The sequence below is a fragment of the Castor canadensis genome, chromosome 7 (assembly GCF_047511655.1).
Source record: "Castor canadensis chromosome 7, mCasCan1.hap1v2, whole genome shotgun sequence".
Lineage (NCBI taxonomy): Eukaryota > Metazoa > Chordata > Mammalia > Rodentia > Castoridae > Castor > Castor canadensis.
In genome coordinates, this window is record NC_133392.1 from 160,974,648 (window position 1) to 161,001,279 (window position 26,632).

Consider the following 26,632-nt stretch of genomic DNA (forward strand, 5'->3'; position numbering starts at 1 on the left):
CCCCCGTCTAAGCATCACAAGCCTGAGAAGCTTTAATCAACCACGTCATTCATGAAATCAAACTTTGATCATCTTATTCCACCAAACAGTGTCTGGGGCCCACTGCTGCCCCAGGCCCCAAGGCAGGAAGGCCATCCTCCAACCTGTGAACTCTGATGCCCTGCAACCAAATGGCCTGAGTGGGTCAGTGGTCATTGCTTGTCTCTGAGACTCCATCTCTGTTCCTGGGGCTGCCAGGAGGGCTGGCGTGCGGCAAGCTGTCAGGCCAGTGGTTGCACGAGGGGACCAGGCATGGGATTGGGGTGAGGCCTGTGGCGGGGAGGCCAGGCTGGGCCTGGTTCCAGGGAATCCCCACCTCTGGAACTGAGCTGTGCACCCAGGAATTTCATACATGGCCTCACTATGAGGCGTGTCACTACCTGACAGAGTGGGTGCCTTGTTTTCAGAGGTCTGGGCCCCACCCTGTTATCCCTGCTGGGAGCAGCGTGCCCCAGCAGGTAAAGGCTTGTAAGCACCCTAGCCGACACACTCAGCACCAGGCATCCTCAGGGCTGGGGGCAGGTAGCACAGCCCATCTGCCAGGGTCTAAAACTGCCCTTCTCATCCCCAGTCCAGAAAACCCTGTAGGGCAGGTCTATGGGGTCTCAGGGGTGGGCTGAATGTCTGGGGATGGGAGGGGAGGTAGCTTCCAGACCTCCTGAGACAAATGTCTTTGGAGACTTTGCTCAGGGTCCTCTCTCTCTGGAGCCTGGCAGCCAGCTCCTGTCCCTGAAGACAATGTCCAGAAGGAGGACTTAGACAGGGAAGGGTCAGGACTCTGGTCTCCCAGGAGCAACCAGCAGCACAGGGCAGGTTCCAAAAGGAGAGGGAGAGAACAGAGCTTCACTGTCTTGATCTGGTCCAGGACAACACTGCCCATTCAAATCCTAAGTCCACTGTTTCCCAACATCTATCCTGATTTCTCCTCCATGGAAAAGGAATCTCAGATGCTAAGGGCTGGCACACTGTTTGCACAGGGCTGGCAGGGGCAGCAGAGGCAGGAGGCTAGGGCCAGGAAGGCAGATCCCCCCTCAGAGGAAGGAGTACCACGGGAGTATGGTCTGCCAATCCCTCCCCACAGGGCTGCCACTACCCAGGGAGAAGCCTTGTAGCCCCGCCCAGGCCAGCAGGCCCTGTGCCAGCCCTGTGCCCTCCACAGACAGAACCGGGGATGCAGCACCTCCATCCCTACTGCACTCTGCAGTTTCATGGATGGAGCCCCATGGCCCCCTATTCACCAGATGCCCAAAGTGGCCCAGCCATGCAGCTGCCTGCCTTGCATGGATGTGTTGGGATGAGTAAGGGGCTTCAACTCCTGAATGGGGAGCTTTACAAAGGAGTAGGGCAGGCCTCAAACCCTCCTGACCTTTAAAGTGCCCAGCACCACCCCCTCCTGTGCACAAGCCCCTGTCAGGTGCTGGTGTGAGGAAGGCAAAGCTCTGCCCTGGTACACTCAGCGCCGCAGGCCTCTGCCTCCGACATGTGCCAGCTCAGTTTGGGCTCTGCTCTCCCTCACACACTCAGCAGAGTACCTCCGACAAGTCCCCACCTGAGGCATCCCAGCCCTCCAGCATTGTGGGAACCCAGCACCCTGGTGGTCTGGTGGGGGAGGGTGCTGAGGACAGCAGGCCTCATGGGCTTCCTCAAGGCCAGGGGACCTTGTACCTCCTTCTTGTGTGTGCCACCCACCTGCAATCCACCTCCTGTAGCACTAGAGCTTGACAATGCGGCCAGAGAGAGAGAGGCAGGGACAGACTCCCACCAGCAACCATGGCCTGCCTTCTTGCCAAAAGGAGCCCCAGGTGGGGGTCTGAGGCATGCAGGCTGCAGACCTGATTCTTGTCTCCTCCCACACACCAGGAGAAAGGGAGAGCCCAAAGATGGAAAGTGAAGCTACTGCCCCTGCCTGCTACTTCTGGCTCCCTTCTTGTGGAAATAGCGTCTTATTCTTCCTTGAAGTCTTCCTCTGTGGGGAGCCTGCCCAATCCTCTCCAATCCTCTCCATCCTGACCTGGCCCAGGGACACATCCCATGGACTGATCAGAGGCACAGAGATGGCTCAGAGAGAGAGGCAACGACTACACCAACAAGAGACAACAGGCCTGCTGGGCTATGAGAAAAGAGGGGTTCTCTCTCTAAGGGAGAGGGGATGCTGGAGGAGCTTGGTGCTGTCACTGTGAGAGGAGAGGCCACCTAAGAACAAAGCTGCCCTGGGAAAAAATGACAGAGGAAGAGAGGGGGAGGGAGAGAGAGAGAGAGAGAGCAAGAGAGGGAGAGAGAGAGAAAGCCTTTCCTACCACAGACCCAGCCACCTGGCCATATTAGAAGGCCTTCCTACCTCCTGATCCAGCCACACTTGATAAGCTGGACTGACAGACACATGAGCTGAGGTATTTCCTACATTGTAATGTGAACTGTCTTGATACACCAACAGGCTATGCCACCCAAGACCTGCTTCCTGACCCTACCTGGCTCCCAAGACATGCCAGGCCATATTCACTGCCCCCTTAAACAGTTCTCTGCAGAGGACATCCCCCACTCACCATGACGGATGTGTTCATGCCCGGCAGGTGGAAGACATCCGGGCTGGCTTCGGTGCTGCCTACTACCTCAGTGCTCCCCCGGCTGGACTGGGGAAGGTCGAAGTAGGTGCTGTCTGGCTCCCTGGCAAGCAAGAAGAAAATAGGCATCAACACTCAGGCTGGGCATCACCCCCAGGCTTCTTGGGCCCAGGGCACAAGGCTAGCCCATGGCTCCTAGTGAGGCCTGTATCTTCTGCCCCCAGGAGTCCTTGGGTCCTGTCTCCTCAAAGCCTTTCTGCCAACTCTGTACTTCTCAGAGTGAGTGAGTGCCAGGGAGCCCAGATGTGACTCCATCCCCTGGACCTCTCCTGCCCACCATTCCACTAGAGAGCTGCCCAAAGAAGAGAACCCAGACACTAAACCCTGTAATGTGCCCAAGAAAAGGCCCAAGGCAGCAGCGCCCTGACCAACTCCTGCCCCAAGCCAGTTGCCACGAGGCTGAGGCAAGCCCAAGAACAGCATGGGTGGCCAATGCTGCCATACTCACAAAGAACTCCAGAGGTGCTCGAAGGTGGCTCCTTCATCTGGGGAGGTGGACTGGGCCATCTCCTCACGCTGGCCACTGAGGGCCACTTACTCTGGAGGGAGGAAAGAGGACATGTGAGCATGGTCAAGTCCCATCCTCTGCCTCTCTGTCATGCAGGGAGGCAGGTGTATGGGGACTAGCTGCGCCAGAGACCACTGGTCAGCATCCCCACCCTGCACTCAGCATCCCATGTGCCTCTCCCCCCACCACTCATCTTCTGGCCCATTCCCCAGCACAGGAAACTGAGGCCAAGTTGGGCAGTGGTAGCTCAGCTTCCTCTTCCTCAGAGCTACCACACAGGAAATGCGGTGACAATGGCACCCCTGTGGGGCTGCTGTGGGGCCCTGTGGGAAGGCAAATTTAGTCTTCCAGGTTCCTGGGTATGTGGGGGGGGGGGCGAGGCGGGGCGGGGGGGTCAAACCAAGACTGGAGGCTCCATGATGTCTAGGGCCTGAGCACAACTCAGACCCCACTGCCCCTCTTGCTAAGAGCATTTTGGGGTGCCCCATGCCCGAAGCCCAGTCTGGTGTGCATCACTGAGCCTGGGTTGCTGTGGGACTCAGGCATCTCCCCACTTTAGAGCCAGAGGCGAAGGCTTTGAGCCTGCCCATCTCTGGAGCTGGCTCCATGTGGTGTTCTCTTCCTCAAACAGGGTGTGACACTGACCCCCATCCTGGATCCTCTGGCTTTATTTCTTCTGTTGGCTCTCTGACAGTCTCATGCCCACCTCCCCACACCCACAGGCCACCAGGAGAAGGCAGAAGGGCCCAGGCCAGGCACAGTGGGGGAGGGGTGGAAGGAGGGAGTGTGTGTCCCACAGCGGGAGGGAGGGGCAGAGAACCCCAAGCCCATCTATCTACTGCCCCTTACTCAGGCTGAGGTGGGCACCTTCCCTGGGCCCTTGGGAATCAGCCTGGCTATGCCCTGCTGTGCCAAGCCGACAGGCCTGGACCTGCCATGACTGGCAGGGGGGAAGGCATGGCCCGCAATCTGTCACTTTGTCCGTCCCTAGGCAGGCAGGCCCTCATAAAGGCCCATGGCACGCTTCTGGGATTGACACGTACCAGGCCACCGGTCCCCAGAGCAGTGGCACGAGCAAGGAGGGTCACTGCAAGGGACCTGGGCAAAGGGAGGCCAATTAGCAAGGATGGCACAAGATAAGCAGCTTAGAGAGCACTGGCCACAGGCCAACCATCCCTCACACTCAGGGCTGCCTACCATGTGACCACTTCACTCACTCATTATTGAGGAGGCCAAGGCTCAAAGAAGTGAAGTGACATGGCTGAGATCACGCAACTGTAAGTTTGCACACAAGTGACCAAATGGTCTTTCTCAGAGTCCAAAACTAACTTAACCCCAACCCGGCCTCCACCTCCCCATGTGGTGACATGATCATGAGGGTTTCAACAAGTGGCTACTTGTTAAAGTAGCCAACCAGCATGGAGGGAGGACAAAAACCCACCCTTACTCTCTCCATGTGAGCAGCCATCAGTCAGGGAACTTCTCATGCAGGCAGACTGGGCCCACAGGCTTGTGAAGGGAGACGGGACTTCTGGGAGGGGCCAGGATGAGCTGAGCCAATTCTCTCAGATGCAAAAGGCTGGGAAGTCCTGCCCAGGGCCCCTTGGATCTGCCCAAGTGGCAGATGGACCATCCCAATCTGAGATTAAACAACTTGGCCATATCACAGGGTACATGGAGGGTAGTGCCCAGGGTCCCTCACAGTGCCGTATTCACTGTGGCCAATAGGCCAGAGAGCAGGGCTCCCTCCACACCGTGGGATATGACTGGACTGGACTGTGAAAAGGAACATATCCTGATTTATGCCACAATGTGGATGAACCTTGAAAACAGTGCTGAGTGCAAGAGGCCAGTGACAAAAGGCCACAGAGCTTGGATTCCATTGCTGCGACTTGTTCAGAACAGGCAAATCCACAGAGACAGAGGCAGATGGGTGGTTGCAGGACTGGGGAGGAGGTGACAGGAGTGGCTGCTAATGGTGCCAGAGGTTTCTTCTGCGGGGTGAAGATGTCCTGGGACTAGGCAGAGGTGGCAGCTGCAAAGCACGGTGATAGGATGTTGTCGGATTGTGAGCTTTGAAGCATTAATTGTATATTAGGTGAATTTTGCCTCAGTGCAAACTTTTTTTAATTAAAAAAAATTAGAACCCAGGACAGTGTCTAGGAGGAAGAACACTGCAGGCAGGTTCTGAACGCACTGGCTGGGACACATCTGCCTAAGTCCTCTTACCACCAACTGGCATCCAACACTTGGGGATAAAAATTAGCACTGGAAATCTCCCCAGGGACCTCCAGTGCCCTCTGCTCCTGGCTCTTCTCACATGTTGCCTCCCATGGAGTGGGCTGGGAAAGAGGAAGCAAGGGCCCTAGATTGGATGGAGGTCCACGTGGTCCTACTCTGGGGTCCAATGGCACCTCTACCTTCCATGCCCCATCCCACCTGCTTCAACCCAAGCTCCCTGGCCTCCCATCCAGGGACAAACCTGCAGGTCACCAGCTTTCCCTTGGAAAGCAAAGGGAGGGCAGGGGTCCCATCCCCATCCTGGAGCTGACAGAGATGGCTTGACCCTCCACAGAAGACAACAGGTACCCAGTGCACAGAAGCTTCCTGAGACCAAAGAGGAGGCAAGGGAGGGGGCCTCAGAAGGTCATAGAACCTGCAGCTCCTGCAGATCTGTCCCACAGGTTTGTATCCCCAAACCCAAGATCCTCACCGTGTGTACTACTTCCCACATCTTCAGCTGGCCAGGCACTCCCTGAATCCATAGTTACATTTAGGAAGAGAGAGCAGACCAAAGTCTGCCATTAAAACCCCTGTTGCTTAACATCAAACCCTGAGCCCCTCACCATGGCCGTGAGGCCCCTGCCCACACCTCCTACCTTGGCCCCACTGGCTCCTCCACGCTGGTGGGGAGCTTGCACCAACTGCCCACCAGTCCTTGTACTCTGTACTGCTGTCCCTGCTCGGCCGGGACATGCTCTCTTGCCCAGGTCCGCACTCTATATCCAGATCTGAGCTCAGAGGCCACCACTGTCCCAGGGGAAGCCATTCCTAGTGTTCAGCCTGGTCACCCTGCCCTATTTTTTTCCTAATTCCTACTGCTACCCAGCATCACCTTGGTCCTTATCTGTCTACCCTGTGAACAGTCTCCCCCAGACTCTGAGGTAAGAGAGAGATGGAGAGACAGGGAGAGAGAGACAGAGATAGGGGAGAGATGGAGAGACAGCAAGACAGAGAGAGACAGAGCTGTGTTTTCACATTGGTGTCATTTTGGTTTACATCATGTTGTAGGTCACACCCATCCTACCTACTGAACCTAATCCTGTTGAGTACCCTTGTCTGACTTGGCTGGGTTTCCACGCCCTGTAGCCAGTGAAATCCCTCACTCAGTCAGCTGCAGAACGCAGGTTTGCTTTCCCTTCCCTGCCTGGTCCCAGGTCCCAGCCACCACCCTACAGCCTGCAGCACAGGCCTCTGCTGCCACCTCCAGGAATATCTACCACTGGCAAACCGGGAGCCAAGCTGAAGGAAGGCCCCCCTGTGGGGCCTGGGTCAGGGCCCAGGAGTCTGCATCTCAGTCTCTCCAAGGCCCACCCCCACCACGTAGGGTCCTCCTCTGTCCACCTGCAGATGACCACCAGCCTTCACTGGGAAAAATACACTCAGGGTCTTCGACAGCAAAGGGGGATTCAAGAACCTCACCCAGATTTGAGGAACTTGAGCTAAGAAGCCACAAAACGTCTAATTCCCACCTGCCCTGGAAACTCCCAAGAGACAGGTATAGACCCAGGTCCCCACGAGGACTCCACTGACCAAGGCTCACCTGTGCCAGATTTGCTTCAGTAAAGCCTGTGCCCTACCAATGGTGGCTCTGCCAGCCACGACCCCAGCCCCTGGAGCGACAGCACGCTCCCCTACTCAGTATTACACAGGTGAAAAAAAAAGTCCGTAAAACAACGTCCTCTAGATTAAATCCGATTATTTCCCCAATGGCCTGCCTTTTGATATGGAGATGTGTTCACAAAAGGAATAAGGCTTCAGACAAAACGAAAAGTGATTTTGCAAATGGGATAGACCATTTTAAAGATCACATTTTATGGGGAAAGAGACCAATTTCTGATAAAACATTTGTAGGAGGTTAGAAGGAAGTTGTAAAACACAAATCCATCATTGGAAGTATAGGATTTTTTGATGAAGATTGAATTTTCTAGAGAGAAAATGTGTCCTATGATGTAACCAGGAGGGTACAGTATGGCCATCCAGAGCCCATGGAGGAAGACTTCTGGCTTTGAGAAAGGTGTGGCGATAGTGTTTGTGGCCACAAACACCACCTAAGAAGTGTTGACACTTCCTTCGGTGCCCTGATCTCTGGGTCCATCATATCAGGGGCAGGAACTGAGAAGGGCTCTGTGTGGCTCTGTAGGCCAGGCTGGTTCACAGGTGGCTGCAGGCTCAGGAAGTGGGGTGCCTTTGACATACCACAGCCCTCAAGAGTCCCCTCACCTTGCTGGGCTGGACAGGTGACCTGTTCCAGGTCTGTCACCGTCTGAACCAGGGAACCAGGACCAGTACAAGCTATGGAAGACTCTTCATGCCAAACCCAGGCCTCAGCCCTAACAGATCCTCTGCTTCCAGGCTGCTAAGCCTGCTGCACCCTAAAGAATGCCAGTAAGCACCTGTAACTCAGGGGCACAGTACCCCAAGACACAAGGCTAGGGAAGGACGGTGCAGCCCCATGAGAGGATGGTGCAGTCCCCAAGCTCTTTGGGCTGAGGAACAAGCCCCCAACTGCCTTCTCGGTTTGACTCACTGAACTCTCTGTGGCAGCTCTCAGTTGCATTCTGGGAAGTCTTCTTACAACAAGGTAAGAAAGTTCAGCCTCAACATTCCACATTACCTCCAAGTGCTCTGCTGGCCTCCAGGCTCTCTACCAGCCCTGCTGAGTCCCCTGGTCCAGTTCAGGGATGAGAAAGCCATCACCTGGAGGCCCAAGGGGCTCAGGGTCCTGGCTGAACCTCCACCTGCACCAGGTCTGCTGAAGACCTCACTCACCACTGACAGAGTCTCTGGCTCTTCCGTTGCCTCACCCTGCCCATCCTATGTAGCCTTGTTCTCCATGGCCTCCCAGCAACAGCCAGCATCTCTCATGTCCCTTCACCAGACTCCTGTCCTATCCCCAGGCATCCCTTCCCTATTCTCTGCCCCATGTCCCCTGGCCTCCTATCCCTCCTTGCCATCCCAGATCAGGACATGCAAGGCCCCCTGGGAAGCTGCCTCCTTTGTCAACTCTGAGTTTCAAACCCCCATCACCTGACAGGAGGGGGGATACAACTGCCATTCAGTCATATGATCCACACGGAAGCCCTCCTGCCCTTGCTCCCTATCCCTCTGACTCCTGCCCAGACCAGGGACAAACAGGGTTCAGTAACCACCTCGCACAAACCAGGACCTCCCCTACAGCCACCCCTAAGCCCCCGCTGGAAAAGACATCCCATCCATGGGGGCTTTCCTTCTCACCTGTTAGGGCACTGGTTGCAGGGGTCCTAGTGCCCACTCTCCTTGGTAGAACTTGGAGGCGGGGCTGTCCATATTTAGGGGGAGGACAGGAGAGACAGGGCCTGATCTTCCTCCTCTGGTGCCTAGCAATCTGAAGCTCCCGTTTTTTTCAGGGTGGGGTGGGTGGCCAGGGTTCAAGTCAGCAGGGAAAAGCCCCAAAGAACTACATCTGGTCTGGGCCATCCCAGAAGCATATCTTTAATATGCTTCTTAGCTAAGGGATGGTTGTTCAGGTGACTCCCTTCCCACCGAGTGCCCGGCCTTTCATTTCAGTGATTAAAATCAAAATGCTGAACGTATGTGAGGCACCTGAGGCAGAGGGGCAGGTGGTGGGCATAGGGGACGAGGCCAGGCAGCAGCCCTCCCAGGAAATGGCGGTGCTCTTGGACAGGGGCACAGCAGAATATGGAGGGAATGTTGCAGCCCAATCCACGAGGCCTTGGTGCTGGGAGCCCAGCCCCCTCCAACCACCCGTAGAAGACGGGCTGCTCTCACCTGGTAGGCTGGATCGGGCCAGGGTCCCTCCTGGGACAAGGGCCAAGAGTGCCTCCCTCCTCAGGGTCAGGACAGCAGCCACCTTTGCCTGTCCCTCCTGTCCTAGCTAGAAGCCGCAAGGCAGCCCCTGTTCCTGCTTACTGGGCGGAGGGGAGCAGGTCCTTCAGTCTGGGCTGCTAGTTCTGCTGCCCCAGATAAGTGAGGCCCCATGATGTCCAGGTGGCTGCCTCTGCCCTCGTCTCCTGGCTCAGGGCAGCGGAGTACTGGGTATGGGAGACAAATTTAGCCACCCCACTCCGTGACGGGGTGCGCTATGTGAAATATGAAACAGCTGGAGCGCCCGGTTAAGCTGCCCTCTCTGCCTGGGCCGTGGCCATCAGAAGGGGGATGGGAACAGAGACCAGAGAAGCCCCGGCCCTCATCCCTCATCCATGACCTGGACACCGCGGTCAGTGCCACTTCTGCTTGACCCTAGCTTAGTATAGCAGGGGGCAGGGAGATGGGTAGTAACCCTCCAGCCACCATGGCTTCTGCACTTCTGGAAGGAACACTCCATGGGAGGGGTTATCATAGACCAGTTATCTGGTAGAGGAGCTCAGATGTGACCAAACTGAATAAACACTACACTGTCACTAATGCCATAGATGGCGACCCCACAATGTGCTAGAACAAGACTGTTTCCTGTGACTCATTTTACCAGCCAGGAAACAGGCACAGGCACAGATAGGCTGGTCACCTACCTGAGGACAGGTCAGGGCTGGTCAGGGCCAAGTCAAACCTGGAAGCCTGGCTCTTGAGCCCTGCACTTTACGCTGGATTGTCTCCCTGGAGATGAACAAAGGAGGGTTGGACCCCAATCTGCATTTCCACCTGCACCCCCACCATGTGCTCTGCCTAGAGAGCTCTGCCCCATCCTTTGTATCCATCCGCACTTCAAGACCCACATCCAGACTTCCAAGGGCCTCCCCTGCCCTCTGCTGACTTGCCCAGGCCTTCTGGTTCCCTGCCCTCATGGTGAGGTCATGCTAGGACACATGGCACCCACCCTACCATTTCCTATCCTGCAGCTCAACACTGCCTAGCACCTGAGACAGGTCCTTCTCCCTCCGTCCACAGAGCCCACTCCTGCCCCTCTCCGGCTGTGTGACCTTGGACAGGTGACAGAACCATTCTGTGTCTGTGTCCTCGTCTGGAAAATGGGCTAATTATGGTACCTGCCTCGTAGGAATGCTGTGTGGGATGAAGTAAGGCAATGCCTAGAAAAAGATCACTGGCAGGTGCTGGTCAGGGTACTGGCAGGTGCTGGTCAGGGTACTGGCAGGTGCTGAATACACAGTATCGAGTGATACACATATCACTCAATGGTTACTTAGTATCAGGGGCTAAGGGGAGGAGGGAGAATAACCAGGTCCCATGGAAAGGGGCCTGCAGGGCAGATAGTTCATCTGTCTGGCTGCTGCCCTGTTGCAGTCAGCACCTTGGGTCTTACCCTCTGTTTGAAAGTGGCCTCAAGCCACCTTGTTGCGGAGCACATGACCTTTCTAGGAACAAGGCATCTTCAGGTGAGTTGGGATCCCAGGGCTGGTAGAGGTGGGTAATGGAAAACACTGGCCAGTTGGACGTGAAACCATTTATACCTGAGAAGGCAGTGTCATAGGTTGGGTCCTAGGGAGAAGTGCCATGGAAGGGAAGTCTCGACTCTCCAACCCTGTGTCTCGGGATGACAGTGCCTGGAGTAGAGGGGACAAGTGAGTTTGGAGGGTGGGAGGTCAGAGGCACGAGGGGCCTGATGGGATGAGCTTCCTCTAAGAAAGGAGGATGAATGATGACTGGGCAAGCCCAAGTCAAGGGCAGCTTGGAGCTGTGCCTGCCATGCATCCCCTATGCAGCTGAGCCAAGCTTCCTGTCAGTGCCCAGTCACACCTGTTAAAGGAGAAGGTTGGTTTGGGGGCGGGGGAGTTGGAGCAGAAGTGGATGGTGAAGTTGGCTCAGGCCAGGCCAGCATGGTTGTGTGTGGACTAGGGGGCGGGGGGACCAGGCTAAGGGCAGAGAGGAAGAGAAGCTTGTCGTTAAAGTATGTTTAGGCGGACACCTGTGTGTGCAGGTGACCAAGAAAGGCCTCAGCAGGGCAGGACACTGATGAGGGCTGACAGCCACCTTTGAGGGAGTTGCCCAGTGTAACCTCACCTCATTCATACACAGCCCTCCCATCCACCAGCCTGCTAGGTCCTTTCCATATGCCCCCTTCAATCCTGCCCAGCCCCATTTCTGCCCCAGCGGCTTGCAGTGGGAGAATAACCTCCCATATGCCTGTGCAATCCTCTGGGATCTAATTTTCTCCAGACAAGCACTTCCCCACTCCTTCAGTTATGTTCCCACTCTGACACCCATCTCTGGTCACCTCCACATTCCTGTCAGGGAACACACTGTGCCCTGAAGGGTCCCCACAGCTGGTGACTCTCCTGCCCCATGGTCCGAGTGGCCACACCCTTCCATACACCTGTTTAATCTGGACTTGCCAGGAACCCCACACACAACCCCCTCATTATCATGCCCATGTTCCCATCCCATGGATCGTCCCTTCCTGCCGAGTCATCTACTGGTCTGATGTGACCTTGGTCCCTCCCTCCAGAAACATCCCAGAGCAGCCCTGCCCCGGATCAGCCCTCCTTGGCTCTGATAAAGACCTCTTGCCTGCTGGGCACTCAACAGTGTCAGCCTGGCCCAGAGCATTGCGTGTCACTCCTGCTGTAAGTAACCAGGAAGTAACCTGTGCTTGGGAGCATAGGGAGGGAGCACCCTGCCCAGGGCCACAGGGCTCAGGAATGACAAGGCTGGGGCCAGTCTAGTTCTAGGAAGGGCCAGCTCACTGACAGCCCCACAGACATCCCTGCCCTCTCAGAGGCTCCCTTGACTTAGAGACGGACAAGCACCCAGTCTTTGCCCCCAGTGTGAAGGGTAAAGATGGGCCAGGTTACCCCAAGAATGCCCAAGTGAGGTTATGATTTTGTGGGACTTAAAAACTGGCAGAAGGAGTAGGGACTCAATCAAAAGGGACTGGTAGGGTGGGGGTTCACCAAGGGATAGCCTTGGTGGGGGGTGCTCAGGTCAGTAAAAGGCAGGAATGGTGGGGAGGGGCTGGAGAGGGCAGAAGCCCCACATAGAGGTCTTGCTGGCCCCAGGCAGGGCTCTGGGCTTGTGTCTGTGGATGCCAGAGAGCAAGGTGGGGATTTTAGTTCTTGAGAAACAGTAGGATTTGGTTGGGGAAGGTCACCTGGTGGGCACATCTTGGGCCTGGTGAGCCCAGAGGCCCCTGGGGGTCTGTGAAGCTAGCCTTGGGGGGGACAGGTGAGAGCAGTGATGGGGACACAGGTGGAAACAGGGAGCCATCATGGTGTGAACTGCCCCTGGGCCCCTCTAATTGGTATCAACAAGCCCTGGACTCAGAGGCCTTCAGGGCTGAGTGAGTGACTATGTGTGGCTTTTGCCTCCTGGTCCCTAAAATGACTAATCTATGCCCAGCTTTCTTGAGATTCTTGATCCTGGTTGTTATTGGGTACAAGGTGACTCTGATATCTGCTGCCTGAGATTTATTCCCCCCATCCCCACCTCAATTACATTGCCTAGCCTCCATTCTCCTTCAGGTGTCTTCACACACCCACCTTCTCCAAGGGCCTTGCCTATTCCTGGTCCCTCTAAAGCAAATTCTAGTTGGCCCTTAACCTCATGGAACCTGGACAGGTGCCAAACCCATCTGAACCCCCACCAGCCCCAAGGCCGAGTTCTGCAGTAAGGATGGGGTTTGTGCTGCTCACTTGGTCCAGTGGGACCAGGGATGGTTACAGAGCTCCCCCAGTCCTCCTGGTCTCATGGCACCTGGGCCTGGGTAGACCCCGACATGCAGTCACATATAATGCAGATAATCAGGCCCTGTCTGCATTGCTCAGTGCTGCCTCAGCCTCTAAGGGAGTGCTTAGCACACATCAACACATCAGCACCTAATGAGGACACATGGGTGCCGGCGAGGGGCACTGCAAGTCAAGGGAGAAGGAAGTGGTCCCTGGAGACCAGCCATTTAGGGTTAGATCTCTCCACTTCTGCCCAGGTCTAAAGGGCTCCTGTGCTCCCTCATTTGGGCTTCCTTTGGTTGAGAGTTCAGAGCGTGGGACCCAAGGAGATGGGACAGGCTGTGCCATAGCACGTTCCTGTGTCTTCTGGCTGGCCCCCTTAGCATCCCTGCTTTAGGGAGGAGACTCTCAGAGCAGTTGTGAACTGTACCCAAAGTATCAGAGCAAGTCAGAAAGACCCCAAGGCCCCACCCATCCAGCCATATTCTACTCTACAGGTTGCCAAGGCCAGGGCAGATGAGACACTGAAGGCCTGACACATTCCTCCCACACCTCAGGGAGCAGCTATCAATTTCCCCACCCACCCTCTCACCATCAGCAACGTGTGTACACCTAACCACGTGTGCACATGTGTGTACTTACACACTTACACAAGCACAGCACAACAAGCCTGCATCCCCCTCCCCTTCCTCCTCACAGCACTCCCCCAGCAGAGTCCCCCCCATATCAGGTTGTGGAACCTTGGACAATTCCCTGACCTGGGGCATCCAGTTCTCCTATCCACAACACAGCAGTTCAGGTGGACCCAGACAGAGGGAGCAGGGCTTCCTGGACCTTCCACCTGCTGTCCCCACTTGGGCCAGCCTGGAAATTAGGGAGGCCAGGGCAGGCTGAGTGGTGCTAGGGGAGGCTCTGGGGCCAGATGACGGAGAGGGAGCTGGGAAAGCTGTTGGGTTCTGGGTTAACCACCTACGGCTGGGCCATGGTGGCCCCCAGCAGGTATGCCCCTGACACTCGGTGCCCCCTGGCAGGAAAAGAGTTCCTGGTGGTTCCAAGGAGTGGAGGTGGGAGTGCCAGAACAATCTGTCCCTCACCTGGTCTGCACCCAGTTCAGAGCTGTGGGAGGAAGCCTGCATCCCATGCAGAGCAGATGGCTTTCTGAGGTGCCACTTGGCAGTGGCTTGTCCCATCAAGGGAACCACAGGCAGGGCCTCCCCAGATTAGCCTGGCCACCAGCTGACTACCAGGCACCCCTGCTTCCTTGATCCTGGGCCACCAGATGGGAGGCAGTGGGGAGGGAGCTCTGTACCCCAGGGCAGCCCCAAAGAGCCACTGCCCTGGGAGCAGCAAGAGGAACCTTGAACTTGAGCCTGAGAGGAAGCCAGCAGAGCCCATGCCTACCTTGGCTGAGCCTGGGCCCTGTGAGGGTCGGTGGGGCCAGGCAGAGGTGACCGGGAGGCCTGGGGCTTGCAGGCGGGCAGTGGCAGCAGCGTCCCTGTCGCCTAGGTGATGACATTGGATTCGCGGAAGCTGGGCGGCAGCGTGGCCAGCTTGGAGCCACAGGGCAGCTAGGGGGAGGAGCATGGCTGGGAGCCCTGGGGCTGGGGACCTGCCACTGGGTGTGAGTGAGCTGTTCTGTGCCTCCCACCTCCACTCTCCTCACAGCGACTTGGGACAGGCTCTCACCACACAGCTAGAAGACAGCATGAGGAACCCAAGAATATCTGCATACCTCAGTGTCTGTCTGTCTGTCTGCAGCTTTTCTTCCTTTCCTGGAGCACTTCAGAGCAAATTCTCCACACCCCATCATCATCTCACCTGCTATATGCCAGGATAAGCTTCTAGCAGATAAATAAGTGCCCAGCTATTTTTTGGATATGCAATTTATTTTTTTTTGGAAGTAGCAAAATTGTTTGGATTGATTGATTGATTGATCAACACATAATAACTGTACATACTTATGAAGTATGATATGAGGTGGATTACAGAAAGATCCAGCTTTTTACATGTCAGGTCAAACCATGAAATTGCTGAAAATACTATTTTTACCCTGCACACCCTCACAGCAAGCTCAGATAATTAAACTAACATGCAGCCACAACACTGAATTCTGAATTTCCAAGACTACATTTTTACCCACTAGTCAGAGGATTTTGAGAGGTGCCCCTACACCAGTTTGGGGGCACTCACCTCTGTCATTACCAACTGTCCCACCTTCCTGCTCCCATCACTGGCTTCGGGAAGCACAGTCCAGGTCTGTCAGGACATGGTCACCAGGGACTTTGTAAGTGACAAGAAGTTAGGGTTGGGGGAGAAATGAACCAAGCCTTGTATGCACATATGAATAATAAAAGAAAAATGAAAGAAAAAAAAAAAGAAGTTAGGGTCTCCAGACGGGAACATCTGGTGATCCAGATGGGCCCATGGAACCATGAGGGTCCTCACGAGAGGAGGGCCAGAGGTGAGGGACAAGAGAGATACTACCTGCTGGTTTTGAAGATGAAGGTGAGGTCACAAGCCAGGAATGGGACAACCTCTAGTACTGAAAAAAGTCAGGGAGCAGATTCTCCCCCCGTGTCTCCCAAAGGAACCGTCTCTGCCAGCTGGTCATCACAGCGATAGTACTCCACATATCAGACACCCACAGGGTAAGAGAGCACATTTACGTCCTTAAGCTATGGAATTGCATAGTCATCTGCTTCAGCAGCCATAGGAAACTAACAAAGTCCCACAAAATGTGAGTTTGGGAAATGTCACTTGGTGGCCCTGCTCCTGGGCCTGGTACAGTCAACCTTCGAAGAAGATGCCCTGGAGGTACTAAAGGCTCTGCTGGAGAACAGGTTCTGACAGCCAGATGCAGAGAGGGAAGGAGGTTGCTGAGGATGCCCCATCACCAAGCAAATGCGCCCCCCATGTGCCTTGCAGTCACCTCGACCCAGGGACCCAAGGGCCCAGGGACTGAGGTGTGTCACACACTTCTGTGGGATACTGGTGGGATGTCTGGTGCTTTTCTGAATTCCCTAGGGGCAGCAGGAGAAACCAGCTGCCTTGCCAAGCATGAGGCACGGACACATGTGGCCAGTCACCCTTAAAAGTGGCGTCAGTAGCCCCATTCCTGCTGAAGACACAAGACACACCTCTCTGACGTCAGCAGTTCCAGACTGTTCCTCAATCTAAAGAGCAAGTGACACAGGTGACATCAGCCACCAGCTGTGAGTGGGGGCATTCACCAAGGAATTCAACATGTATCTCTGCACTCCTCTCTGATACGAGACATGGGTTAAAAAGCTGGTCCAGCCCCAGGCCAGGACCCCATAAAATCTAGGTGGTGTACGTGTGAACCAAGGGGAGAGAAACCTAGTTTATTCCCTAGGGCAAGAGCTAGAATGGACTGTGCTGATATGAGCCTGGTCTCAGTGTCCTGTGGTTGTGGTGACAAAGTTAGTGGCTTAAAATAATGCTCATTTATAAATATCAGGCATGGTGGCTCTCACCTATAATCCCAGCTACTTGGGAGGCTGAGATTGGGTGGATCATGATTTGAGGCCAGTCCAGGCAAATACTTCTTGAGACCCCATCTTCAAAATAACCAGAGCAAAATGGACTAGAGGTATGGCTCAAGCTGTTTTTCAAGCATGAAACTCTTTGTTCAAATCCCAGTCCAAAAAAACCCTAAGGGTTAGATAGTGACGAGACAAAATACCAGTGATTTCTGTGCACCCTTCACACAAGGCTGTCTTGGTTCAAATGGATTTTGCCTAAGTGGTCATTTCACTGTCAAGTGCAGACCCTCTCTGTGGTTCTAGTACTTTCAAAAATCACATCAACCAAGCGAAGACAAGGCAGTGCTCATGAAATTGCATTGACCTCAATCTTTCAATGGTCTACCTTGTTATTTAGATCAGGATTCATCATTTTCACATTAATCCAATTAGCGTCCTGTTCACCCATGCCTCGTTTTTTAATTTGCAGTTTCATCGTGAACGCTCAGGGACGCTTTCACAACCTGGTCTCTCCTCCCTCATTACTGCCAAATAATTAGTCAAGGAGCTATCTCTGATCAAAAATTAAGGACCCAGGAGCAAGCTGGAGCATGCCTTACTCCAAACGAAAGAAGTAACAGGAGGCCCTTCTAATTACGAGGGTTTGTTGACAGTCATTGACTGTGGGAGGCAAAGGATGTGACAGTGGAAGGAGAGACCAGCGTCTGCCTAACCCGAGTCTTGCAGATGGCAGATGGCCCTGGGGTCCACATATCTGATTCCTAAGATGATGTCTAGCACAGCCCTTCTTCTGTACAGGAAAGTTTCTCTTGGTCTTCCTGCATTGTACCGAAGAGATGGGGACCAGTGGGTCTGCTTATTGAGCCATGCCCTGGTCTGGGCTCTATGTAACAGGAAGTGCTCAATTTCAGACAGGGAACTCACCTTCCCTTTCTGGCCCCACAGCATCTAGTGAAGACTGCTGGGCTTTCTGCAGAAGTGAGGCCCTTCGCTCTGCTCCTGGCCAAAGCTCCCTGTGGACTCTATAAGCCCTCTTCTTATCTCACAGGTGAGCAGGACCTACACTGGGACCTGGGCTGCTCTCCCTGACCACCCCCCGCCATGGCCAGGCCCCCTCCACAATGACCTGAGCTGAGAAGTGCCAGGTATGTGTCTAGGCAGAGTGGCATCCTCCACCTGGTAGGTGGACACTGCCCAGGTGACCCTGGAGGCTGCAAAAGTGAAGCCCCTAGGTCTTGCTAAGCCCAGGTGTGGAAACATCCAGGAAGTCCAGGAAATCATGCAGGAGGGGCAAGAAGAGCTTTTTCACCCCCAGGAGGAACCACCTGCCCAATTAGCAGGGCTACTCCAGGTGCCCCCACAGACCTGCCACCCTGGAGCAGCAGATGAGCAATTAGAGCCCTGCTGGTCCCCACGGGAGCAATCTGCCAGCTGCCACTGGGCAGAGACACAGGGAAGATGGCAGGTCTTTCCCAGTACAGCACACCTCAGCAGAATGACAGCCCACCTTTATGACAGCCCCTGCCCAGGTCCTTCCCACTCCAGGTTCTGCCCCTAGCTGGTGAGAGGGTGGGATGGGCGATGCCAGGTGCCTGTGCCTAGGCTGGTTGGGGAGGAGGGACTGGGCTAGCTTTCCTGGGTATCTTGTGTCCCTGCACTGTCCTCAGGGCTCTCAGGTGTGATCCATGGAGGCTCACAGCCATGGCCTCTCCAGGGAGTCCAGCATGAAGGCAGGTGGGTGTGTCCACAACTCCCAGGATATGGATGGGGCTTAGCACGATGGCATTTGAGAAGCTAGCAAAAGCAGAAAAGTCATTGTCACCATCCTGTCCCTCCTACCCTGAGGCAGGCCATGAAAGAGTGCTCGGGCTATCTCTGGGTAGTGTGAGATCCTACTGTGTCCTATATCCAGAGGAAAGGATCCCTACGACCACAAAGCAGAGTCTTATCCCATCCAACCCAACCAGACCTTAACTAGACCTCAGTCCTCCAAGATCATGGCTGGCCACTCTGCATCGACCTTGGACAAAGACACACAGGTTTCCCTGTGTCTTCTGAAGGCCAGGGCCAGGAAAAGCCCGTGTCACATCAGCTCGTGTGCTTGCCTCCTGCTGATCTGGACCTTGAATGGGCCAGAAGCCTGGCTGTCCTACAGGACAGAGGCAGCTGGACACTGGCCTCTGGTCTCACTCATGGAGTTGATCTTCTGGGTTTCTGTCCCCATATCTGCAAATGAGGGAAGTGAATACAAATCTACAACAAGTGAGCAAATTGCACACTTAGATTGGAGGAAGCGATGTAAGAAGGTTCCCGTAATGTTGTCACTCATCCTTGTACCCAAATACAGATGGGAAAACGGAGATAAATTTCCCTACAAAAGAGGGTTTGTTTGTTTGTTTTTCTGAGAATACCCAGCTATCTTCATCTCAGGGCCTGTCTTCCCATCCAGCCCACCCAGGTCTGCCCTGGGCCAGCACTGGCCACCTGGCTCTTTGGGGGAAACTGAGTCCACCTCCAAGACCTATAGAGCGTCTCTCTGGCATCCCTCACAGCCCTGAGGCTGGAGTTCAGGACATACAGCACAGGAGGCTGGAGTGGGCCACCCTGAAACATGCCTGTTGGATACATTGAGTTTCTCCAGGTGTTATTTTGAGAGACTATAGACACACGCACAGTAGCCCTGGAAAGCTGCCTGTCCACAGGAGCAAGTGGCATCTATGAAGGACGTGTTACAGGGGTCTGTGCCACTTCCATCACCCAAGAGAGATGCACTTGCCCAGCAAGCCGCCTACTATTCATCATTCACTCCCCACTTGCCTCCCACGTTTGACTCTCCCATCCCAGAAGCCCCAAGCTCCTATTCCTCTCTAGCTCAGGATCGGACAAGTCACCTTCATCCGATTCTCACACTGATACAGGACTCCCGTGAGGGCAGACAGGATCAAAACTGCTTTTCTCCTCTTCCTTTGTCTCGTGTCATTTTTCCTCCCCTACAATCTGTGGCCATGATGGGACGTCAGTGGCTTGGGCAGGCTTATTCCAGGGCGATCAAAGCTGCAGGGCCACGGGACCCCCCGGCAGCAAGCTGCTGAGGATAAGAATTCTGAGCACACAGGTCCAGGGTCCTGCCTGTGGGCAGGTTGGAAGAGTGGGAGGGTCTTTGTGCCTTTGCAAATTTAGCTCAGCAGGGGCAATGTGCAAAGTGTTCTTGTGTAGTGACCTGGCGGGCTGTGCACGCGTGTGTATGTGTGCGCGCATGGGGGGGCTGGGGAGGGGTGTGAGTGTGTGTGCGTGCATGTGGAGGGGTGCGGGGTGCGGGTGGGTGTGTAGGGTGCTGGAGATGGAGCCGGGGCCTCCTGCACACACACCTGTTACGGCTCCACCACTGAACCACATTCTCCATCCCCGTGAGCTTTGCTTGGTATGAGAACTGGTGTTTTCTGATCCCTTCCCTTTCCCTCCATCTTGTGTCACTTGTCGGGAAGAGAGTCATAGGGCAGGACATTCACACAGTCCCTGTAAGGCTGTGGTTCCTGCCGGTCTCACAGAGTTTAGGGTTCTCACCTGACTGACATCTATGGAAATGAACTTTGCTGCAGGTCCTGAGACAAAACCCGGATGTGGTCCTACTTTTGCCTTGCGTTCTATCTTGAGCACTTAGCTCTGTGACCAGTAGGAACGCTGTGTGGTCTCTGCCAGCCGGGGGCCCAGTACTGACCTGCGTCACTAAGAGTTGAGGAGTTTTTGCACTGCGTCAGTTATGCAGGGAGTTTGCTTAAACAAGAGAGCCTGGTCCATAAGGAGCCCAGCCCTCTCTGCCCTCTTGACCTGCTTGGGCTGGCAAGGTGCCTGCCCCACAGCACCTGCCCTATGTCCACCACAGACCAGCAGGCTTGTGACCCACCTCGCACCCCCAGGAGACCATAGACAGTACACACACACACACCCATCTACCTGTGGCAGTGAGGCTGTCTTTCTCAGGGTTGGCAATAATGGCGCCGAAGGTTTCGGTTCTTACTGCACCCTTAAGCTCCTGTTTTCCAGGGTCACAGTCCTGCTTCCCGGGGTCGCAGTCCTGCCTCAAGTCTAGCTTGAACCCTCCTTCTGCCCCAACCTCCAATCAGCATGAACCATAAGATCCTAACCAACCAGATCATGCTGAGTCCCACTGAGGGGTATTTAAATCCCTGCCCCTCTCTCCCTCTCTCTCTTGGCTCTCTGCTCTCTCCCTCTCCCACCCGGCAATAAGGACTCTCTTGGCCAGATCACTCCTCTCCACGTGGTCACTTTGGGACCTATATTTCCTTACACTCAGCACATCTCTGGGAGGAAACCTTTGGAATCATGGGGACTGAGGATTTTTTTTTTTGCACCCTCACTAGAGGATATCTCTTCCTCCATGGTTGTCACAAAAGTGTTTATAGGTAGTTTGATAGAGACAAGGAGTCCGATCTATGTTTTTCTACCTGCAGAGAGTGTTGACAAAATTAATTTGAGGGAGCGCTCTATTTAATTGTTTACAGGAAAATGAGCACTTACAGAAATTAAGTATTCCTAAAACTAAACTCTCAGTTCACATGAGCTGGTAGACTCTTTGGTAACTAAAGGCGAGCTTAAGTTCGTTGGTTTAATTTGAACAAGTATGTCTTCCCAGTCGTCAACATCAAATACAATGTAGACCCACAACTTCTATTCTGCCTGAATTTACTGGTCAAATAAGCTTGCTATCTCTGCTAGTGCTCAGCCCAGGGACAAATGGGCACATGGCAATGTCCTGTCTGTCACCTCACATACATCAGCACAACAGTAAAATAAACAGAGAATAAGTGCATAACTGTCAAGTCTTTGCTTTCCTATTTGTAAAAAAATTAAGCTGGGTGCAGTTGCTCATGCCTTTAATCCCAGGCACTCTGGAGTAGGAAATCAGGATGATTTCCATTCCAGGCCAGCCCAGACAAACAATTAGTGAGACCCCCATCTCAACCAACCAAAAGCTGGGTGTGGTGGCCACGCCTGTCATCTCAGCTACTTGGGAAGCATAAATAGCAGTCCAGGATGGCAGGGTTATAAATGAGAGACCCTATTCAAAAAATAACCAAAGCAAAAAGGGCTGGGGGCGTGGCTCGAGTGGTGCAGCACCTGCCTAGCAAGCCTGAGCTCAAATCCCAGTACTGAATAAAAAAGTAAAGGAAAATAACTTCACACGATAACTGGCTTTGTTTAAAACATGCAATTTGGGGGCTGGGATGTAGCTCAGTGGTGGAGTATTTGCCTAGCATGTTCAAGGTCTTGGGTTTGATCCCAGCACCAAAAAAAGAAAAGAAAAGAAGGAAAAACAAAAATTTCATAAAATTTCCCAGGAAATTCTCGTAAGTAATTCAAGCATAAATGTTAAAAAACAAAAAAAATTAAGTAGGGGTCAGTTTATAAACAAAAAACTTTAAAAGAAATTTTATAAACAAACTTTTCAACAACAGTTACATTTTATGATATGCCTGCTTCAAAGAGTTTCCCAAGTCTCTTGGGTAACTCACTCCCTTAAGGCTGCACTAAATTAAATTAAGAATGATGGATTCCATTGCATAGCTAGACTGTCTCCAGACGAAAGAAAATATTCAGGCATGGATGGAGCATAAGTCAAAGCCGTCTCCTTCTGGTTTCTTTTCTTTTGCTGGCGGTGCTGCTTCCTAACTGAGGCACTGTTCTCTCCAACGTCATGGTCTCACCTGTCTTTTCGGGCGGGAGCTGTGCACACCAGACAAGCTCTCTGCCACTGAGCTCTGTCCGCAGCCCTACTTCTCGCTTCTTCTTACTAACGCGCAGAAGACATTTGGGTCCCCATGTTCTGTGCCACGTTAACAGCTGTACTCCAGGGAGCAGAGTGTTTGTAGAGATTGTGGCATGATGTTCACAGGTCTGCCTGGTTCAGCTAGGACACTGGTGACTACTTCCTAGTTTCTCTCTGGAAATTAGTGTTACTAAGAGTTAAAAGATAATTCATATCTGTAATTAAAACCACTGGAAGTAACAAGGGAAAATACTCAGTATACAAGAAAAGGCAGACATGTTTTTGGTAAGAAAAACCATAGGACATTATTCTTTTTTGTTGGGAAAAAAAACGCATCTGGTGTGCAGGCTATTTCGAAGTTGCTTTGGAAAAGAAGGAAGGAAGGACAATGAAAACTAAATGGGTATAAAAAGCTGGGAAGAGAAAGGGGAGAGAGAAAACCTTATGTGGTTTTTACCTAAAATTGAATTAACGTCAAAAGCAAACCGATGTGGGCTGAGCTGTACTCAGTGACATGGTCCTGGCACAGGGCTGTGGGCGCCATTCACAGCTCTGCAAAAAAGAGAAGAAGTGAGCTGATACAAATCTAGAATTTCACCTTCTCTTTTAAACAGCAAGATTTTCCTGAAGAATTGGTTTGCTGTTGATAAGAGACTGAAATCTGTCAAGAAAACAAGGTTTTGTGTTTTATCAAAATAATTTCCTGTACTTCATGTTGTCTTGACTTGGTCTTTGATTACTCAAGAAAACTGACCTTTCTCTATTAAAAACACTAACGTAAGTACTGTTTCATAATGGTCTGTGGTTCTATTTAACCAACCGTTTTAACCTCTTGCTATTTCGATAACTTTCCAAAATTAAATTCTAAATTAAATCTTTTTACCTCTAATTAATGCTGGCATTTTCTAGATGGACCCCTGGAATATCTCAAAAAAGTTTGTTCATTTTCCTTCTAGTGAGACATTAAACTAATTATGTTACGTTTGCATGGGAAGCTTTGTCAAATAAATGACGCTTAGCCTTCTTCAAGTTGTGTTTGCGTGGATGTGTTATTTATGTGTTCCAAGAATCATATGAAGCTCTGAGAAATTTGGTGTGCTCCATGTTAGTTGTATTGATACTGACTTTCTTGATATGTGACAAAATAAAATTTCCTTGTCAATTGTAGTCCAGTGAGCTCTCGAATCTTTTGTCATTCACACTTTAATTGGTGCATTCTGAGGCTTCCTAAAAAGTTTTTTTGCAGGCAGCTATCATCCTGAAGTGTCTATTTTCAAAGAGATTTGTGACCAGGACTCCACCTAGCAGAGGTTTCCGATACTGTTAAGAAGTCATACTATGAGATTGGGTAAGAATATCCAGAATTCTAAAGAATTCTGTGTATGGCTTCCAGCAATCTGGTAAGTTACTTGTACAAAATTGAAACCACTTGACCCTCCAGAATGGGGAAACTGCTAATATTCTTACTTTTGCAGCAATAGGGTCATTTACATAAATTTAAAATAACCTGGCTTGCTATCTGGTGTACAGGGGTTCTGAGGCTGCGTGAGGACTAGCATATTCTAATACTCAGGAAACTTACAAATATTTGGGGGGGGGCCTTTGGTCATCCAAAAATATGTATTGATATTGCAGGTGGATGTTGATGGCAAGTCCTTGGCTTGGCTTCCTAACCTTTAGAGACTTTTAAAATCTAGTCTAAGATTCCTTGTGAACAGTGCCAGAAAAGCAGACTTAACGAGAGCCACGCACCACTCTTGCTGCACATATGCAAATCATCAGCGTAAGTTTGGTTTTTTCTTCTCCTTGCTGGGGATGGAACACCCCAGCGAGCCTGCTCCTCACACGAGCTCTGGGCTCTTAATCCGACCAAGTTCAATAAAATTAGACTTTTTTTTGCAAACAAATTAGTCTATTGTGATTATCTTTGGTAGAAATGGGGGTGACTGTAGGGAAAAATTTTGTTTCCCTAAAAAACTATAATGCACCTGTTATCAGAGAGACTCCACTTAATTGTCTTTGGGCTTTGTCACCTATCTATAGAACGGACTGGATTCTGGCTCTTCTAGCTGCCTCTACTATCTGGTTATAACTTTCCAGAAACTTAGTATTTCTACTCTCCTCCCACACTTCAGATTTGGAGTCCTGAAGGACAAAACCCACCTAAAGGTAAAGCCAAAGAGGGACAAAGCTAGAAGGCTTAATCCTCAGCAGCTGATGGATGGCGGTCCCCAGGCTTCTGCTGGACTGCTCGGACATCCCTGCAGACAGACCTGCAGAGGACCCTTCCAGCACCGCATCTAGAACTCTCCACTGATTGCTCTACAGAGCAAAAACCAGCTTTTAGTCTGCTCCAGCTACGAAACTTGTGTTTTCCGTTGGTTTCCGTGGGCTGTGGGACAATGCACCAACTCGGTTTCTGTGCTGTGAACCTTCTCGGGGAAGTTTCAAAGTGTAGAATGGCGGTGCTCAGGACTCAGAATAGGACTGTAGGACACCACCTATTTCACATCGAGACATTGATTACTTTGAGCTAAGAAATGGAGGACTAGCCAACACAGGCAAATTGCCTAAAATAAAGTGTAAATGCCCCTTTGTGAAGGACATTGATAGCACCAACCAAGGACACGCACATCAGGAAAGGGGACTGCACCAGAAGAGACAACTTCTGTCACGAAAGGGACACGCCCATCTGCGCAGCAAGGCACCTGTTACTCACCACTCACCCCCACCCTCCTTAATTTGTGTCACACCCACAAACCTCAGGCACCTGTCTCTTATAAACTCTGTCATCTTGTCACTGCTTTGAGTCTCATATTTTTGTCATTAAAATTACTTTTCTTCCCTGGTGCTTGTGGCTCATGCCTGTAATCCTAGCCACTTGGTAGGCTGAGATTAGGAGGAACATGATTCAAGACCAGCCTAGACAAATAGTTTGTGAGACGCCCCCCTCCACACCCCACTATCTCCAAAATAACCCAAGAAATATGGACTCAATGGACTCAGGTGTTTCTCAAGTAACAGAGTGCCTACTTTGCAAGTGCAAAGCCCTGAGTTTAAACCTCAGTCCCACCAAAAAAAAGGTTACTTCTCTCTCTCACTCAGGCTGGCCTCAAACTCATGATTCTCCTGCCTCACTGAGTGCTGGAATTACAGATATAAACCATATCACCCTGCTCTAAAACTGTTTCTTAGAACCCTGTCCATCTCTGTTATGTCAATTTATGTCATAGACCAGCCAAAGAACCCAGAGAAGGAAGCAGGTTTTTCTCTCTTACAGCTCATTCTTTGGGGAGCCTGACTCCAACACCTGGAGTGTCCCAAACACTGGCTTTCTGGTGTCCTATGTCCCCTCTACCACCTTAACTGACCCTTGCCTTTGGAATCTTGCTCCATCTTCAGCAGGACTCACCCTGCAGCCTGTCCTCTCCAGGTCTCAGTGGAGCTGTGGGAAGCAAGCCTTCCCTTCTCTGTCCCACTCCCTCTGGGCACCTCTCCTGCCTCCTCCACCCAGTCTCCTCTAGCACCGATAGCCAGGTCAGGCCTCGGCCATGTGTCTCTCCCTTCTAGGGATGTGTCTTGCTTAGTGTGACCAACTTGTGTCCCTAATTCTTGAGGTTGCAGGACCTTTGTTGAAGGAAATTTATAAACTCATAAGGTAAAATACATATAACAAATTATTGAACTACAATTATTCTAAGGTACTGAATGGCATCACCCAAAAAGATACATTCACCAGACAAAGAATGAGATCTTATTTGGGATTAGTCTCTGCAGACGTGATTAAGGTCAAGATCTCATGATGTGATTATCTGAGATTATCCAAATGGGCCTCAAGTCTGATGACAAGTACCCACAAAAGAGACATAGAGGAGAGGCACAGGAGAGAAGTCTCATATGACAGAGGTGGAAATTGTAGACACATCAACCAGCCAAGGAGCTACAAAGATTTCTGGCCACCTCCGCATCTAGGAGAGAACCCAGTTTGTGCTGTTTTGCCATAGCAGCTTGCAAATAGTAATAAAGTTATAATATTTAAAAGGAAAGTTTGTGAGGTAATCGTGGATGATCTTCTTTATCAATGCATAAAATGGTCAGTCTGGAAAGCAGGTATAATCACTCAGAATTTCGACTAAGCAATGGTACAAACAAGGTTGCGAGTTTTCTGTAGCAACTGTCATGAAAAAGGAAGATACCAGTTATTTCAATTGGTGAGAGTCACCCAGACTTGGGGTTTGTTGCTGCATCCATAACTGGAGGAGAAGCTGAATTTG

General features: G+C 52.2%; 1 protein-coding gene across 2 annotated transcripts in view; it reads right to left on the bottom strand.

The window, feature by feature from the left end:
- Positions 1-26,632, bottom strand: part of Tp73 (tumor protein p73) — a 77,191-nt gene that overhangs the window by 46,104 nt on the left and 4,455 nt on the right. For both annotated transcript variants that reach the window (XM_074081532.1, XM_074081533.1), the window contains exons 2-3: positions 3,109-3,199; positions 2,583-2,703 (exon numbers count right to left, since the gene is read on the bottom strand). In XM_074081532.1, coding sequence (XP_073937633.1) covers positions 2,583-2,703; positions 3,109-3,167 — 180 coding nt within the window. In that variant the 5' untranslated portion in view covers positions 3,168-3,199. The remainder of the gene's footprint in view (positions 1-2,582; positions 2,704-3,108; positions 3,200-26,632) is intronic.